At 37.8% G+C, this 19,786-nt stretch overlaps 1 protein-coding gene across 4 annotated transcripts in view; it reads left to right on the forward strand.

Annotated features, from left to right (window-relative positions):
- Positions 1–2,891: 2,891 nt before the first annotated feature.
- Positions 2,892–19,786, forward strand: part of CBLB (Cbl proto-oncogene B) — a 213,506-nt gene continuing 196,611 nt past the window's right edge. For 2 of the 4 annotated variants that reach the window (XM_023212445.3, XM_023212457.2), the window contains exons 1-3: positions 2,892–3,019; positions 4,321–4,502; positions 18,242–18,492. In XM_023212445.3, coding sequence (XP_023068213.1) covers positions 4,335–4,502; positions 18,242–18,492 — 419 coding nt within the window. In that variant the 5' untranslated portion in view covers positions 2,892–3,019; positions 4,321–4,334. Of the gene's footprint in view, positions 3,195–4,320; positions 4,503–18,241; positions 18,493–19,786 lie in introns of all 4 variants that reach the window. The other 2 variants (XM_023212438.3, XM_023212451.3) reach the window with 2 other exon arrangements.

Below are 19,786 nucleotides of genomic sequence, written 5' to 3' on the forward strand. Positions count from 1 at the left end.
AAGATCCTTCATCTAGGAGCTCCACCATTCTGTCTCATGTCAGGATCTTCCAGTAGAACACTGCTGTCCTGTAACAAGGCCATATACATGTTCTTTCTAGGTTACAATTTCCCACACTGCTAAATGATGTTGCATTCACTTTAAACTGTACCCTACTGGGGACTGACTTATTCTATAGAAATGAGGTGACTATTTCCCTAGCAACTCTGTCAGCCTGCAGTACTACTGCTTATGTACTGAGTATCATAAAGTCTCTTATGGAGACATTTCTTTGTGTTCTTATGTATAGTTCTGAAGCATGCATCTTTCATTGTGCTTTATCTCGTGTCTCTGTTGGAGGCACCCGGGGTATGAAGTTTCATCCCAGCAGTTATTTATTCCCAGTGCACATTTACTTTTTCTAATAATTGGCAGGGAGGACTTCTACTGCCCCATCAGTTTATCAGACAAAAACCAAACTCTGAATCCGAGTTTGAGCTCAACTGGGAACCCTGCTATACCAGAACTTAACTTGGATTCCAGATTGCTTGATAAAATAGCTAGCTGACAATAAGCTGTAATTTCTTGACTACACACACACACACACACACACACACACACACGTACATACACATACGTATATACATACAGCAGTTCCCCTCATCCACAGGATATGCCCAAACCCACAGTGCATGCTTGAAATCTCAGAAAATACTGAACCCTATATATACTATGAGTATTCCAATACATATATAGCTATGATAAGTTTAATTTCTGAATAGTCATAGTAAGACATTAATAACAATAACTATTAATACAATAATAATATGCTACAATAAAATTTATATAAATGTGGTATTTTTCTCTTTCTCAAAATATCTTATTGTACTATACTCACCTATTTTCAAACCCTGCTTGTCCACAGGTAACTAGAACCAAGGAAAGTGAGATGGCAAATAAGTGGTGAGGGATGCTACCATATCTCACATACATATATGTCAAACTATACACCTAAAAACTTATAATTTATATCAACATGATATGCTTGATACCATAGGCAATGCCATTTTCTCATTAAGTCATTTCTTTCAGTTGCAAAACACCATATAAAAGGAGTGGCACATGCTATAACATGTATTTTGGGTATTTTACATTTATCCATATATGAATATAAGTGATATACTTAGTTATAATGTTCCCTTAAGCCACTGGTTTGCTACATGCTTCTATACATTGATTCTTCTAAAATTTATTTTAAAGGTAACACAGTTTTTTTCTTTTACAGTCTTCCCTTAGTAAATGTAGCTACTACGACTATGAGTAAAAGAGACATGGATGGGTGGAGGAGATATGGAGAGGCCAGCACTCTTGTAGATAACTGCAATGTGAAAACAAGGAACTACTCTTTAATTACTGGCACAGAAATAATGACAACAAAACAAAATTACTTCCTGAATCACACCTGACTGGTTGCAAAGGCACATTTTTTTTTTTTTTTTCTGTTTTCGCCAAATTAAAATCTTAACCATGTAAATTTAAGGCTGTAAAGGACAACTCAGGATGCTTCACAGTAATAATTACAGTATTAAAATTCTTATTTGCAAGAAAGTGGTAAGAACCATTGAGAAACATTTTATCAGGTTGCGTGGTTAGAGAAAGATTTGAAAAAACAAAATCAAAACCAAAAAACTCATTGTAAAATAGCAGAACATCTGAGATGTCCAAGCTGTAAAGTGTAATATACGCTATCAACTGTAGTGGAAAGAAAGTTCCAAAGTATGAAGTACAGAGCAATTTTTGGTAGTATGAGTGGTGGGACTGAAGTAAACTGAAATAAACGGAAGGCATTTGCTTAATCTACGATCTTGTTGAAAGACAAGTCCCAGCACAGTAGCTTTCTTTTTTTTAAAAGACTAGCCAGATGTCGGCCTTTTTAAGAGCACAAAGAATGGAGCCACAGAAAGAGATAACAACGCTGGTAGAGAATGGCAGCTACAGTAAGGTTGTTTTTAAATGGATAGAAATCTATATAAAGGTGACTCCGACAAAACATAATAGCTGTCTCCTCCTCAGTCATTTAGGCAGGCATTTGCACTAAGTAAAAAGTGCAAGGTATTTATCAGCAATTCCCATTATCTGGTACTTTTATTGCTCTGGCATGATTAGCAGAGACTACTTGGCCAGTGTTGGCAACTATTTGCTTTTTCGTCAGCCTGATGTTTGGTCTGCAACCCCTCTAAAACTAACAGCAAAAGAGAAACTCAGAAACTTAGGAAGTTTTAGTTGGCAGGCTGGTGTCACCCTTAGCCTACACTCTGTGAGATATATTCTGCATTTTAGAAGCTCGGTGGCTGTTGCTCTTTTTGATAGCCAACAAGAAGCAACGTCATAGACCTGTTTGGCTGCTGTCCTGGGTAGAAGGGTTTGGCAGCCCTAGGGAGATGAATTTCTCCAGCGTTGGACCCGCCCAGAGCAGAGAAGCAACACCCTTCCAGCCACTACTCTGTTGCTATGAAACAAAAGACTAGGAAGGTAAGCGAAGCAGGAAGTCCCGCCTTTCAGCCCCAGACGGCTCTGGCTCCCGCTCCCGACGTTCACGCCCACCTGCCACCCCTTATTGGTTAGCTCCTTCGTGCCTTGAATCCCTTCTTCCATTTCCTTTCCCGTTTCCACTTTCGTTCCCCGGCGAGTCCAGGCCCCTCATTTCTCTCCGAGTCCAGTTCCTTTCTGACGTGCTGCGAGCGGGCCTTCCTCTGGGGCCATTGTGTACTGTGGAGGACGTGGACGGGGCGGCAGCGCGAGGAGGACGGACGCCTCCCGCCCATTGGCTGCACCCGCTGTCGGGCAGTGCGCGGGTGTGCGGCATTGGCCCAGCGGCGCGCGGCCCCGCCCCCGCCCCGCCCCGAGCCTGGGTCCTGTGTGTGCCACAGGGGTGGGGTGTCCAGCGAGCGGTCTCCTCCTCCTGCTAGTGCTGCTGCGGCGTCCCGCGGCCTCCCCGAGTCGGGCGGGAGGGGAGAGCGGGTGTGGATTTGTCTTGACGGTAATTGTTGCGTTTCCACGTCTCGGAGGCCTGCGCGCTGGGTTGCTCCTTTTTCGGGAGCGAGCTGTTTCAGCGATCCCACTCCCCGCCGGGGCTCCCCACACACACTGGGCTGCGTGCGTGTGGAGTGGGACCCGCGCACACGCGTGTCTCTGGACAGCTACGGCGCCGAAAGGCAAGGAGGGAAGGGGTCGCCGGGGAGGCTCCACACTTCTTACCGGCTCGGGGGTCTGGGGGTAGCCAGGCGCGGGCCAAGGAGGAAGAGGGGACAGCCCCGGCTCTCAGCTGCAGCTGCCGTTGCCGCCGCCGTCCAGTTTGAAGTGGGGCGTTTAAAGACCAGAACCCGCAGGCCGGGGAGGAGGGAGACGGAGTCCAGGCAGACGGCGGTGGGGATTGCAGCAGGCGGCCAGGAGGCGCGTCCACCCAAGCGCCGAGCACACAGTGTCCCTCCCGCGCCCGAGACGGACGGGGCTGCGGGCACGGGAGGGACACTTTGTCCCCTCCCCGTCCACCTTCCTCCCGCAGCTCAGACCCGAGGGGCCAGGAAGGGGCTTGAGCGGGGAAGGGACACAGGCGTCCTGAAACAAAGCTTTGGGTGAGAGCAGAGGCGAGGAGCGAGAGAAGTGAACTCCTCCTTTCCGTGGCCGCTCTTGTCAGTTTCTCTCCGTCTCTTTTCAAATGGGCTATTTGTGTGTTATTTCATTTGGTTCTTGGAAATAACGAATCACCGCGTTGATTTAAAGAAATGTGTTCGTGGGTCCGTACTTGGTGGTTTTAGTGTGGGACATGTCGTGCGCCTTTGTTGACAACAGAACTGTCCCTTACGTTTGTGTAGAATAATCTTTATGTTTATATAACTTAGAGAAATCTAACAGAGTGAAAAGTGAAGTTTCTGCGTAAGGCTCCCAAAATGTATGATAGGAGCTTCAGTTGTTCTAGTATTCTGAATTGGAATTAAGGCAGGACGGGAAGAACATTCTGTTTTTTATCTAGGAAACCTGTGTAAGTTTTATGAGTTGGGTATTAGTTCAGCCTTAGCTACTTGAAACGTGAGCAGGGTGCATCTTTAACTCTTAGTATTGTAAAAGCAAATCTAGGATCATTGCTCCTAAAACTACTGTGTGTAAAGATTGAGAGTGTAAATTCACAAGCTTATTGATAAAAATGAGTGTGGAACTTTTGATTTTGCTCTCACGGATGGAGGAAGATGCAGTGGGTACAAGTTAGTCTCTTTAGTTTTCTGGTGGGTAAGTATTTTCGAAATCAACTAACTTTTCTTTTCTTAAATCTGCCTTTTAAAGAACTAAAATTCCAGATGGCAAACTCAATGAATGGCAGAAACCCTGGTGGTCGAGGAGGAAATCCCCGAAAAGGTCGAATTTTGGGTATTATTGATGCTATTCAGGATGCAGTTGGACCCCCTAAGCAAGCCGCAGCAGATCGCAGGACCGTGGAGAAGACTTGGAAACTCATGGACAAAGTGGTAAGTTCTGTCTGACGTTGCCTGTGCGAAACACTATTCACTTTGTCTGTGGTTTCTCCAGATTTATTTATACAGTTAATTAATACCAACCATTGTTATGGCAACAGTCTTTTGATTTCAGTTCATCATTTTTCTTACTTCAAGTCTGTGTTTTTTGAAAAGTTGGATTCAAAGACTTTTTTTTTTTTAACCTTTTGTCCTTTCTACTCTTTAAGGTTCAGAGTTCCTCTGCATGACTCAGTATGCAGAATTTTACCATTGGCTGCCTTTTGTTGGTGTATGGCCATAGAATGTTTGGAAGTGTTTGTTCTGTCTTCTGTGAGGTTGTGTTGCTCTTAGATAACAAAAGAGTACAAGCAGGTTATTTAAGTCTTTGATGGACCACTCATGACAATCATCTGATGTGATACTGAAAATATTTACTGGGGAAAGAAACAGATTAGTTCTTTTTTTAAATTTTTTTCCTTTTTTTGTTACTTCGTCCACTGAAGTCTTGAACCCCTCAAAGTCATCCAGAAACAGATTAGTTCTTAAGTGTAGAAGCAGTATTTGAGGGAGTTTCCATTTTCATCTTTGATAATTCATCTTCATTAAGAAACTTTTTTTGTTGTTAATGGGAGAGTTAACAGTTTCTTTCATCTACTATTCCATTTTGAAACAGGAAACCTTTCGATGGCACATTGTTTATTGTGAAAGGAAAATTTATGTTGGGGGTGGTGAAGCTGAGAGTATCAGAAACCTCTGTGGTTTCTGCATGTTGCTTTCAGACAAGCTATAATTTCACAAGAAGAAATCAAGATGGGTGTCAGTATCCAGAGAAGTCAATCTGAATACCTTACAGAGATTTACTCAGAAACTGTAGCTGTCAGTATCCTACTTTACTAAGTATGATTATAAAATAAATTTAAGATGTAGCTTGCGGCTTTGCAAAAATTAATAATTCTTTTTTTTTTGAAGCAGTAGCACTGTCCTGTATTTATTCGTAAATGTTTGTAACACATTATGTCTTTATTTCGTAGATATCTGGGGCTAATTGTAAGTTTAGTTGAAGCAAGACTCGGGATGTTTATAACTGAAGAAATGGAGGTTTTTTTAAAAAAAAAAATCCTTTATAGGGATGTGCCAGAGCATCCATGAAATCATATGGTAACATTCATCTTTGCTTTGATTTGCTCCTGTCTGCAAATATTGGCTATGAAAAGCCACTATCAGTAGTAGTAGTGGTAGTAGCAATATACGAATGTGACAAGATTTCCTTTATTTTCATTTATTCTGATGGAAAGGACACATAGATGAATGGCCTGTCATTCTACAGGCAGTGGTGTTAAATGCAGAGCCAGAATATTTTTGCCAGATAAATAGCTTTAGTTTTGGGCTTCAGTGTGACCTATTTAAGCTTCTGCCAATTTATTCAAATTGTTATATTAAAGTGCTCCAGACAGAATGATGTCATAGTGTCAGAATATTGCAACTTGCTGCTTGGGGTTGAGTTTTGATTTTAGCATTGGATACTTTAGAATAAGGACTATTCAATTGGAAAAATAGCATATATATGGCAAGCACAATGCTGCCTATCTTTTCTTTGCTAAGGAGTGTGCATTTGAAGGTTACTCTCACTGCCTAAATCATTAGTTGGCGTAAGAGAAGGAATTCAAGGTTTTTCTCTAACTTACCTGCTACATAAGTGGACAGCAAATGGTTCAGATTCTATAAAGGTGCTGTTCTTTTTCCCCCACCCTCCATCTTTGAGTGGTCAGTGTTTGTACATTTGTGAGTGTTAGGACATCAAATCAAAAAGATTTATGTAAGGAGGTGGTGAGCTATAGTCACTATAAAATCATTTTTGAAACATTAAAAATGATGTACACAATTTTGGTCTATAACTGGTTGTTAACATAAGTTTTATTCACTTTTAATTATTTCACCATGAGTTATGGTACAATAGATGGTTATTTGATAGTTACACATCTGCTATTATTTATTTTATTAACCCTTTTGTGGGTTTAGGTTTTAGTCTCTCCAATTGAGAAACTTGACTCAACAAGGAAATCTATTATCAAAAGTCTCTACTTAGTGGGATGTGGTGCGGGTGTTGGCAAATGTACATTGCCTGTTTATCTTCATTATTTGTCAAAGATGAAAATGATTGTGTTCATTTGTGAATGTACCCAGGGGCTCTGTGGAGAGAAATCACATAAATTATTATAAAAGAATTCAGTATGTTTATTTTTACTCTAAGATACAGTAAATAGAAAGGCATTGATAATTACTAATTGGCAGTATATTTTATCTAAGTGTGTAGTGCAGAAACATCCCCCTTTTTTGTTTATCTTGTCTTATTTGTTAGTGGTGAAGGAAGTGGCTCATAATATCAACATTGTCCTGATGATTACATCAGGAGCTTTATTATTAGTTCTGAAGTTAATCCCTTGATACATTACCTTTTTAAAAAAAATAACTGATAGCATGAATTTAGTTTGTGAATAACAGAAAATAGCAACTTTCACGTCTAATTGGTAGGTATGTAAAAGGCAGAGTTAAGTGTATAGTTACTATTTTTTTCTTGTGACACCTCTTTGCAAGGGTAGATCTTGGAAGTACAAATATGAACACAAACTTCAATTTCAGTTTGTTCCAGCCGCCAATAAAGGAAGATAACTGTTTTTACAGGGAATAATGAAGCAGTCTTGGGTTGTAGGGGAATTATCTAATAGGTATGTAGTTTTACCATTTCTTGGCCTCTAGAATTTAAAATGGTCAATTGAAATTGTTTCCAATTAATGTTCTGTTTTCAGAGGGCAGGCTTTTTCTCTAAGGTCACTGAGAATAGGAGAACGTAATTACTTAGTTGTCTCCTTATAAGATGTAGAGTGTTTTGTAACAGAAAATCAGTAGCACAGAGTTAGCATAGTCCATGTTTTGAGGAAAAGAATAGTAGATGGTAGCATATCCCAAAACGTCCCATTTAAACAGATTTTCTGGCCTTAGCTCTGTGTGTCGGTGTCATTTGCTAGCTGACCCGAAAGCCCTCACATCAGTGGATGCTTCTTTGATACAGTGATGGAAGTAGTACTCATGAATACATATCTAGGGTCAGGTGTGCCCGGAATGAAATATGGAGTCTGTTCTGAAGCTACTCAAGAGACAAGGTTTCTTAAACGCTTAATAAACATTTTTTGAGGGCCTCCTGTGTTTCCACTGAGTGCTTGTTACTGGGGATATGAAGCTAGACAAGACATAATCCCGCCTTTGACCTGTCAAGGAACTCAGAGAACACATAAATGGATAATTGCCATGTAGTATGGGAAGGGCTGTATTACAAACCCAAAGTACAGTGGGAACAGAGTAGAGAACATCCTCCTTGTTTTTCTGGCCAGTATTCAAACAGTTTTCTTTCTGAATTCCGCTGGCCATTGCCTTTTAGAAACAGCATTATTGTGTTCTTGTTGGAAATGCTGAGGTGAGAGTAAGGAAGTGATTGCTAATCAGTATGGTTGGAATGATAATTTATTAATGTGAGGTTCCTGAGCATGGTTTTCACGAGAATCTTAGCCAGGTGATGGAAAATAGAAGAAACAATTTTCCGTCTAATAGATACTAACTATACCGAGCATATGTGGGTGCTCGGGAAATTAGAAAATAATTAATTGATGCTAAAGAGCAAAACACGCTGAGTACCTGCCTCAAATTTTTGTCTTGCTGTCCTTGTCAATTTTTTTAAATTGCATTACCGAAAGAATTTAAAAAGCACTTAGGAAGTGATGGTGCCCAGTAGGTTTTTCCTGCCTTTTGCCCTCAGTCTAGTTAGTACATTTTTCAAGCTTGAAATATAATTCATACTCTTTTTAATTTCATTGTGATAATAATATATTTTAAAGTTTGTCAGTCAAGGATGCATGGATTATATACAAATATTTTAAAGAATACAAGTAAACTTTCTTTTCTAAGCTGAGTTCCTCATACCTCTGAAAGATATTCCATGTGGAGTAAAACAGGTTTTAGATGCCTATTGTTTGTGTTTACTGATTTGGAGACTCTTACCTTCCTAGAGCCGTAAAACGGGGGATATCATTCATTTGAATTATACTTCTTGATATATTTCCTTTTCCTCACTGAAGTTGTTCTACCTTAGCAGAATCAATGGGTCCTAGTAGACTTGGTTAGGGATAATAACAAATCATCTGGACAGTTTTGTTTAGTACTCAGTTCGGTTTTGAATTTGTGTTGTAGTAAGTGAAGTGATCCCAAAGTCTGGCACATGACTTCTAAGAAAAGCTATTGATAAAGTAAAAGATTTAAAGGAATCCTACCAAGACTTACCATGATTTTTCCCTGCGATATAAAGCATTCACATAATACAGGCCTTAATCAGTTAGTACTATCTTTTAACTATTAAAAAATTTTTAGCTTTCAGAGTTTGAATCTATTTCTTCTTTTTAAAAGGTGCTTTATGTACTGTCTGTTGATTTCATCATTCATTTATCAAATCTCAACTATGGAAAGAAAGGCCTTTCCAAACAGCTATGCCATAGAGTAAAATGTAATAGTAAGTGCTTTAAGGTAGTATAAATAAAGTGCTGAGATGTAGTACGTGGCGGAGGTGAACCGTTGCTTGCTAAGGGTGAAAAGTTGGTGTAAAATGAAGCATGGAAGAGGTACTGTCCAGTTCACGGGCTGGATTCCAGTGAGATGGAGGACATGTTAGGTTGAAGGAATGATAGATTGTTGAGTAAGAGAGGGGAAGTTAGGGGAAGATGATAGAGGTTTGGCTTTTGTCAAAGAATTTTGTCTTAATTTATTTGGTAGAAAACCATTGAAGGCTCTTAATCAGAGAGGGAAAACATCAGGGCTGTGCTCTGCAAAGCTTGGATTAAGGAAGAAAACTGAAAGCAAGAGTAATGATCAAGAGGAATTAAAACAGTCTGGGCAAGAAATAATGAAATGCTGGCCTAGATAATTGGAAGTAGGTATAGCAAGTGTTGGTTCAGATGTGGGAGGCATTTTGGAGTTAAAATCTACAGGTCTTGGTGACCCCTTAGAGTTAGAGGATGAAAGAGAAGGTGCAGTGAAAGTGACTCTTGAGGTTTTCAGCCTAGTTGACTCTGAAAGCAGTGATGCAGTTAATGAGGTAAGGAACGTAAGACGGAAAAGAGGAAGTGTGGGGGTTAGATTTTGGCCATGCTAAGTTCACCATGCCAGAGTGAATTTCATTTACAGTCAGAAAATTAAGTGTACAGTTCAAGAGAGAAGTAGAAACAAGAGACATATTTGGTAGATATTCTCATAGAGATAGAATTTCAAGCTATAGAACTGCCAGAGATTTCTGAGGAAGAGTGGAGGGAGCAATTCAGAGAAAAAGTCAGATAATTGAATTTTGGGGCATTTGAGGGGTGGAATTAAATACCAGAGAAAGAAAGAGAATCTACATAGATTAGTGATGAGGAAGGTAGAATTAAAACAGAATTTCCTAGGTAGAAACAGCTTTAAGAAGAAGATAAAATCTGAAGTTCTGATAAAACTAAGTTCAAATTCAAGTGGAGAAAACCAGAAAGGGTGAAAAGTTGAAAAGTTATTGAATTGTATGATTGGAGGCCATTATTGACCTTTGTAGAGCAGTTTAACTTTTATGATGTGGCAAGATTAAAATGCGTATGTGGATTATTTAAAAATTGTTCTAAAACTGTAACAATAATGAAAAGGAAGGGAGTTCTGTTAGCTTGAGGATTTGAACATGATAGAAATAACTGTGTGTGTGTGTGTGTGTGTGTGTGTGTGTGTGTGTATGTGCACACACCATAGAAAAGGTTCAAAGATTGGTGGGAAAAAAAAAAGATTGATGGGAAAGGATGTAGTTAAGGAATGGCCTAAGATGCAAGAAGAAAGAAATAGAAGCAGTAGCATTCTAGATTAAACTGTGGGAGGGAAAGACTAGGAACTAGTAGAAGGGTTAATCTTGGTGGATAAATGTAACGTCCACTTACAGAGGAGGAAAGCGAGGGAATATACAGAGAAGTTTTGAGGGCATTTCTAAATTTTATATTGGGTTGTCGGGAAGTGATTTAAGGCATAATATTTATAGTTTTAAATTTTTGTATCATGAAATACGCAATATATATATTTTAGTCTTCTAGCAATTAAGTGGGTAAATAAGTAAAAAATTAAAATGGAAATCGATTCTCTTTAATATTAAGTTCATCTTACTATATACTTGTTGTGACTTAAAGGATACCACAGTGCTATTTTTATCTACTCTGCTTGAGCATATATTAATGCTATTCTTACCTTTTAACTAGGGTTTTTTTGTTTTTTGTTTTTAAGTATTTGTAGGTTGCTATAATGAAAGACACATTTTGAAAATATCCAACAAATTTTATAGGTTTTTAACACAGTAACATTTAGAAAATTGTTGAGCTTATATTATCTTATAGTATCAATGAAAAAAGTATTAATAGTTATAATATTCTACCTGTTAAAGGATTTTAAAAAATACTAAAGTCCTACATCTTTTCCTGAGAGCCTCTTGGGTTTGAAGAAACCAGAGGATTCCATGTCAGCTGACAGGAATACTGACCTGGGCTTAGCCTTATTTCCTGCTCTTCTGCACAGAACATTCCAGACTTTTTAAGGGTTTTAGGCAGCATGAGTAACTTTATGAGCTAAATGAACTTTTAAAAATCATGATCCTCAACAAACTGCTCAGTGCCCTTGGTCTAATTTTCATACCTTTGCAAAATCTGCAGGGATTTTGTCTTGTGATGGAATGTAAAATATGGAAGGGAGAAGAAATATTAAGAAGGAGACAGGGCTAACTATGTTCTGGACACAGTGCATAGCACTTTACATTTCCTCTTGTAAGAACTATAATATCCTAAGAAGTTTCCAGAAGAAGAACCCTGCCCAAGGTTGTAAAGCTAGTAAATGTTAGGGCCACATCCTAGGTTTGCTTGATTCTGATGTCTGTGTTCACAGTATGAAGAGTCAAGCACACTCCTCCATGGAATAATATGATGCTTCCTTTTTCCGAAGGAGTAAATCAAAAGGGCATTCCCCTCCTCCACTCCCATATTTGATATTATCAAATTCTTCTCCAAATTTTGTACTCATTTTTAGGCAGCTTTATTCAATATAGCTGTAGATATCCTATTTGTAATATAATTTTCCTGAGAGGTTCTTCCTTTGTTTGCTTCCTCCTCCTCTTCCTCCTTTCTGCCATCAAATATTTATTGCACGTCTACTATATGCAAAGTTCTATATTAGGTAATAGAGACAGACCAATGAGAAAGACTGTTCTTCACCTTTAAGGAAGTTCCATTCTCATTTGGAAGAAAGAGAGTGAACAGAATATACAATTGATATTTTAATTATAACTAGTCGGTTCTTTAATGCTGCTTCTTAATGTCAATCTTCTGAAGACATCTTCATAGAAAACCGTAAAGGACTTGGTAATTTTCTCTAAATTCAGCTGTAGTGGACTCGATCAATTTTATATGCCAATTTTGTTTTGTGCAATTAATATTCTATTAAAAAGAGTGTATGTTTTATACTTTTTTACACTTTATACATTTTTATACTTAGTAAAATACATTTTTATAATTTTTATATTTAGTAATTATTTGCTGCTTTAAAATGGAAAGAACCCAAAGAACTCTTCAGTACCTTTTATTATAAATATATATATATATATACACACACACACATATATATATACACACACACACTTTTAGGTAACTGTAGTAAGAAACCTTTTCTAACATTTACAGGAGGACAGGCCTTTTTTGTTTTGAGATGGAGTGTCACTCTGTCACCCAGGCTGGAGTGCAGTGGCATGATCTTGGCTCACTGCAAGCTCCATCTCCTGGGTTCACACCATTCTCCTGCCTCAGCCTCCCAAGTAGCTGGGACTACAGGGGCCCGTCTCCACACCCAGCTAATTTTGTTTTTCTATTTTTAGTAGAAACACTGTTTCACCGTGGTAGCCAGGATGTTCTCCATCTCCTGACCTCATGATCTGCTTGCCTTGGCCTCCCATAGTGCTGGGATTACAGTTGTGAGCCACTGCACCCAGCCCAGGGCTTTCTATATTGTCTTTAAAAATGAGATAGTTCACTTGAGAGTGTATGACTTGATTCAATATAACTGAATGCTTCATGAAGTGAGGTGTGCTCTATTATGAAAGTCTTATAGTATAGGCACAATTCCTTACTGTTGAAATTTTCATTGTATTTGGTAAAAGTTCTTTCCTATGTTTCACAGGCTGGTTTGAACCTTGTTTGCAAGGAATGTACTATCTTATCTAATACATTTTTCTTACCTTTTGGCTGGAAGTTTTAGCTAAGGCACAGTCAGAAAACTCTTTAAATGCAAGATTATTCCAAGACTAAGTAATGACTTTGAATAGTCCTATAGCATTAGTAAATCTTGCTTTTGTATTTGTGCTTTTGCTTTGATATGGTTGAATATATATATTTAAATACATATTTATGTACTGGAATGTGTAACCAATATATTAATAATACATTTTTATTTATGTGAAACAGTGCAGACTACATGTACAGAGAGAGTCTCGTTAAACATCTCTAATACATTTAAGCAAATATAAAAGTCAGTTGTATATTGGTATGGGGACAGTTCCTGATTCTCAAGACCAGCTATCAGGGTTCTGAGCAGTAACCTTAGTTAGGTTCTAGTTCTGTATTTCAGTGTTGACATGGCAAAAGGAATTGGTACTGGTGATTTCCAAATTTTTTGAGTCAATGACTATAGTGGAATTTTCAGCCTAATTCCAATAATAAATGTTTTGCCTTTTAGTTCTAATGAAAAGAGCGATACTGCTATCGAACCAATTGTTTTATGCACCAATCGGTGCCCTAAAAAGTTCATCATTTTATAATGTGACTACAGATTTGTTCTATATCAAAGTTCTTCTGTGTTAGTACCAACCTTCATTCTAGGAAGCAATTTAGGTATTTCTAGAAGAGGTGTAACCATTTGAATCTGAACTTGACCCTTGTGGTGAGCTTAATTTTCTCTCTAATATACTGCTTTTAGAAAAGCAATTTTTCTTTCCTGGCTTTTGCAACTCCTTGCACATAGCAGGTACTCAATAAATATTTATTGAATGGAATTGAATTTGACCTGCTCAGAAGTCATAGTCCTGATGTAGGGTTATTCATTTTTGGCAAAAGCTGTCATAAATCACAGGATTTAATAGTAATCCAACTGATGAACTGTGCACTCAGCAGCATACAGTAGTTTAGCATTGTATGTTGCACTTTCCCAAGTGCAGATTTAGACAACAGTTTAGCCTACAGGGCCTTGATGAGCTGACTCTGGCCTATTTCACATCTCTCGTACTACTCACTCACAGCCTTCCTTCCTATGCTCCGACCTTTTAGAATAACTGCATTTACTCCTCTCTTAACATGCTTTCTCTCTGGTGTCTCTTAAGCCTTTGCACACTTCTTTGCCTAGAATACTCCTTTTGACAAAGTAAGTATGTGTTTCCTATCAGTCTTATGTGGAAATGAGTGAGCTGCTGCTTTTCTCCTGTAGCAGTTTGTACTTGCCTCCATCATAGCACTAAATTCTCCTGTAATTCTTTTCCTCAGCCACCAGTCTTTCCCACTAGACAGCTGCTTGAGGGCAGGTGTGTGATTTATTACTTTCTCTGTTCCCTAGAGCCTGAAACAATGCCTGCCACATAAATGTTTGTTGAATTAACAAATGGGTCCTGAACTTTATGTAAATTTGCAAGTGGAATAAAATAAAAATGTAAATGAGTTTAGCAGGGATCATTAATTATATGCCTAATTTTAATTAAATTGTGGTATAGTTAGAAAGATCAGCCTGAGATTCAGAAGATGCAAGCTCTTGTATTGGATTAATGATATTTTAATGGTCCCTTAATCTTTCTAGTTCTTAGTTTTTTTAAAATCTGGAAATGAATGGATTGGGTGGAATCTTTACCAAGATCCCTTAGAGCAAGAATTACATTGCTCTTAAGTTAATTATAGAGAACTATGTCTCTTCTGCCAGACTCTTTGCATCTCTTTGAATCAGGAAGTATGTTCGAGTCATCTATAATTTCCTAGCACTAAGCTCAGTACCTGGCATATAGTAGTTCAAACAATTTCCACCTGATAAAGGGATAAATTCCCACATGGAATTACAATTTTAAATAAAGCAAATGAGAAAAAAGTTCAGATAAAGAATAGTGAATTAAATATTTGTAAAATGTAAACATTTCTGTCGAAGAATATTTATGTGGAATGTCTGAAAACAAAAATGCCTGACAGAAATTTTGTATTTATCAGTTAAAAAGTTCTTTAGTAGAGGAAATGAATTTGAAGCTGCCTGGTCCCCAAACTACAAGAAAATAATGTATCAGTCTGTGTCATATTACACCAAGTTTTATGTTGCCGAAATTAAACTATGCCTGCTGTAGAATATTGGTGGCAACATTCTTAGTATTTATGTATACTTGTGATAGTATTTTTGGTTTAAATAATTTAAAAAGCATATTCTTTTTCAAGCATTAAATAATTGACATATTTGGGACTTAATCTTTAGGGGAGAATGAACTCTGATTATACTAATGTACGTATTAAAAAGGGGGTAAAAAAGCTCTGTCAGCCCTTTTCACTATACTTTTGTAAAGATTTGCTGTTATTTAGTAAATGAGATGCCATTCTACATTTCCAAGGACTTTCTAGGAGATTAAAATAATATTATTACTTTTTAACTAAGCCTGTACCTTTGGGTTATTAATTTGAATACTTGATACTTCAGAGTTCAATTGTAAAAATAAAGGAAAAATACAGTCAAACTATTTGTGTAAAAAAATAGCAATCAACCAGTCCATTAGTTTGTTGGTTATATACTCAACAATTCTGCTTTAAGGCATTGTTTACAAAGAGGAAGAATATATGATCATGCCCTAGGTTAATGTGAAAAATGTTATGTTAAATTAGAGGCCGATGGTTGGACATTTGAGCCAGATTTTTTTCCCCATGTACTCCCCCGCAAAAAAACCCTGATCCCCAATGATTTATTTTTTTTTCTTTTTCTTTTCTTTTTATTTTTATTATTTTTTTGTGATGTGATCTCAGCTTACTGCAAGCTCTGCCTCCCAGGTTCAAGTGATTCTCCTGCCTCAGCCTCCTGAGTAGCTGGGATTACAGGCACCTGCCACCACACCCAGCTAATTTTTGTATTTTTAGTAGAGATGGGGTTTCACCATGTTGGTCAGGCTGGTCTTGAACTCTTGACCTCATGATCTGCCTGCCTCAGCCTCCCAAAGTGCTGGGATTACAGGTGTGAACCTCTGCGCCTGGTCAATTTCTTTAAGAAAGTAAGTGTGATAGTGCGTATAAGAGTACTTTTTACATTTGTTAGTTCCTTGGTTTATTGTGTTTGTTATGCTTTAAGTTATTATAGTTCAATTGTTTATTTGTCCCAGGCACTTTTATGGGTGCCCAGGGGCAGATCCATGTTTTATGCCCCCTGAAACTTACATAATTTGAAAGAATCTTTCTAAATATAAAGAATACAAAAGTACAAACATCAAATTGTGTATGAGAGTGAATTTTCTTCAGAATGAGAAAAATCCACAAAACACTATAATTTTTAAAAAACAGATATATCTACAAATGATTAGAGAAATAATCTGCACTAGTTTTTGGCTCCGTACACTTTATACTTTGATTCTCTTCCATCGCCACATATACTTCCAGTTTTGGGTGCCATGAAACACATTCAAATTGCCAGATTTGAATTGGATTTCACTGTCCGCATGGTAGGCTAGTCAGCATTTGGGCACTTCAAGTGTTTCTGAAACTATCTTTTAAAAAAAATTCTATTACAGATTTTAAAAATATTGTATTTATTTAAGGTGTATAACGTGATGCTTTGATATATATACACATAGTGAAATGGTTACTACATCAAATAAATTAACATATCCTTCACCTTCCATAATTACCTTTTTGTGGTAAGACCATGTAAACTCTCTTCTCTTAGCAAATTTTCAGAATACAGTGTTATTAGCTATAGGCCTCATGCTGTACATTAGATCTCTAGTCATCCTACATACCTGCAAATTTGTACTCTTTGACCTTCTTCTCTCCATTTTTTCCCCTCCCCATCCCTGGGGCCCCACCCACTGTTCTACTGTCTGTTTCTGTTTGTTTAACTCCTTCTTTTAAGATTCTGCATATGAAAATGAGATCATATATTCTTTCTTTGCCTGTCTTATTTCAGTTTCATTGGGATTGCTGACAGTAATTAAACCATTTTACAGGAGTGACTGTATGCCTCACATATACCTTTTACTAAACCCAAAGTAAATGTATCTTCAACTCAAATTTCCATTAGCCAGATTCCAAAATCACCCACAGCAACTCCAGTGCCACCCAACAGGAGGCTTTAGCCAATTATGTTTAAGATACTGTACTCATAGGCCAAGTGCGGTGGCTCACACCTGTAATCCCAGCACTTTAGGAGGCTGAGGTGGGTGGATCATGAGGTCAGGAGTTCAAGACCAGCCTGACCAAGATGGTGAAACCCTGTCTCTACTAAAAATATAAAAATTAGCCAGGCGCAGTGGCAGGCACCTGTAATCCCAGCTACTTGGGAGGCTGAGTCAGGAGAATCGCTTGAACCTGGGCTGCAGAGGTTGCAGTGAGCTGAGATCATGCTACTGCACTCCAGCCTGGGTGACAGACTGAGATTCCATCTTAAATAAATAAATACATAAATAAATAAATAAAATAAGATATTATACTCTTGACAATTTTACAAAAAAAAAATGACGAGGGCCTTAGAAGAGAGCCATATATCTTTATGATCTTTATGTGAACATTTAACCTTTTTAAAGAGTGCTGTCCCATTACACTACATAATGCTATTGTGCAATTCTCAGTGATTTCATTTGAAAGTTATTTATGTGAAGAGTTCATTATGCCCTTTCTGGAGGGATAAGAATGTGGTAGACTAACTTACTCTTGACTAAATCATATGAACATGTAGAAGTGAATACATTAGTTGAATTACTACCTTCTCTGGCCGGCAGAAGGTACTTTCAGTTCTGCAGGCAGCCCCTGAACGCCCCAGTGGTTGGGCAGCACCTGTGATGGGATGACTGAACCGTTATATGCCACATGTTTATAGGCGTGGTAGACAGTATGGGGAGGTGGAAAAGACTGGTTCTGACCTGACACACATTTACTACTTAATAACTCAGTTATTCAAATTGCACCTCTTTGTTTTATTCTCCTTGGGGTTCAGGAACAGTACACCAAAACACTAATTAACAAACTATGAGACAGCACCAGCCGGGAGTTCAATGTAGTAAAATAACATGTAAATATGAGGCATTGGTTGTCAACAGAAAAGGCCCATTTCCTCATTTTTATTAAAAAAAAAAAAGACTGTCAGTGATATACAGTGATTAGCATACTGGAGTTCTGTTAACCTCTGCACAATGAGGTATCTTAGAATGAAAACTTTAGGGGTTCAAAGTAAGGCATGATATAGAAAAGATTGAATGGTAGAACAGAGTAGGACTTATTTATATTATGACAAAAGTGAATATTTGTCAGTTAATAATAAATTGGAGATAGTAAGTTAAGATCATAATTTATATTATGGAAAATGAAGAAATAGGACATGGTTCTATAATTTTTAAATTTTTCTGTGAAATAAAATATTATGATTTATTTTGTTTTTATCTTTGTTTTTAGGTAAGACTGTGCCAAAATCCCAAACTTCAGTTGAAAAATAGCCCACCATATATACTTGATATTTTGCCTGATACATATCAGCATTTACGACTTATACTGAGTAAATATGATGACAACCAGAAACTTGCCCAACTCAGTGAGAATGAGTACTTTAAAATCTACATTGATAGCCTTATGAAAAAGTCAAAACGGGCAATAAGACTCTTTAAAGAAGGCAAAGAGAGAATGTATGAAGAACAGTCACAGGACAGGTAAGAAGAATATTTCAGATGTTTTGGTGTAAAGGTCATTTATGTTGCTTTTTACTTAATAGTTAACCTAAACGTCACCATGTAATTGTTTTGGGGTACATGTGAGTCACTTTGTATACAGTCATGTGGTACTTAACAATGGGGATACTTTACGAGAAATGCATTTTTAGACAATTTCATTGTTGTGTGTACATCATAGAGTGTACTTACACAAGAGCTAGATGGTATTACCTACTGCACACCTAGGCTATATGATATAGCCTATTGCTCCTAGGCTGCATATCTATACAGCATGTTACTGTACTTAATACTGTGGGCAATTGCAACAGAATGGTAAGTATTTGTGTGTCTAAATATACCTAAACATAGAAAAGGTATGGTAAAAATACTGTATAAAAGGCTGGGCGCAGTGGCTCACTCCTGTAATCCCAGCACTTTGGGAGGCTGAGGCGGGTGGATCACTTGAGGTCGGGAGTTTGAGACCAGCCTGACCAACATGGAGAAACCCTGTCTCTACTGAAAGTACAAAATTAGCCCGGTGTGGTGACGCATGCCTATAATCCCAGCTAATCGGGAGGCTGAGGCAGGAGAATAACTTGAACCCGGGAGGCGAAAGTTGCGGTGAGCTGAGATCGTGCCATTGCACTCCAGCCCGGACAACAAGAGCGAAACTCCATCTCAAAAAAAAACAAAATCAAAAAAAAAAAAAAAAAAAAAAAAAAATGTATAAAAGATAAAAATGGATAACCTGTATACCATGCTTGGAGCTTGCAGGAATGGAAGTTGCTCTGAAAGTGAGTAAGTGAATGATGGCAAGTGAATGTGAAGGCCTAGGACTGTTACTGTACATTACTGCAGACTTTAGAAACATTGTACACTTAGGCTACACTAAATTTATAGAAAAAAATTTCTCCAATATGAACAGCTTACTGTCACTTTTAAACTTTATAAACTTAATTTTTTTTTTTTTTTTTTAGTTTTTGACTCTGGTATTAGCAATTAGCTTAACAAAAATATTTTCTTTATTATTCTATAAGCTTTAAAAATATTTTAAAAATTAAGTTTTTAAAGAAGTTTATAAACTTTTTTGTTAAAACTAAGACACACACACACACATTGGCCTAGACCTGCACAGTGTCAGGATCATCAATATTACTGTCTTCCACGTCCACATCTTACTCCTCCGGAAGGTCTTCAGGAGCATTCACATGCATGGAGCTATCATCTGTGATAACAGTGCCTTCAGGAATACCTCCTGAAGGGCCTGCCTGAGGCTGTTTTACTGTTAGATATT

The sequence above is a fragment of the Piliocolobus tephrosceles genome, chromosome 2, assembly GCF_002776525.5.
Source record: "Piliocolobus tephrosceles isolate RC106 chromosome 2, ASM277652v3, whole genome shotgun sequence".
In the NCBI taxonomy this organism is placed as follows: Eukaryota; Metazoa; Chordata; class Mammalia; order Primates; family Cercopithecidae; genus Piliocolobus; species Piliocolobus tephrosceles.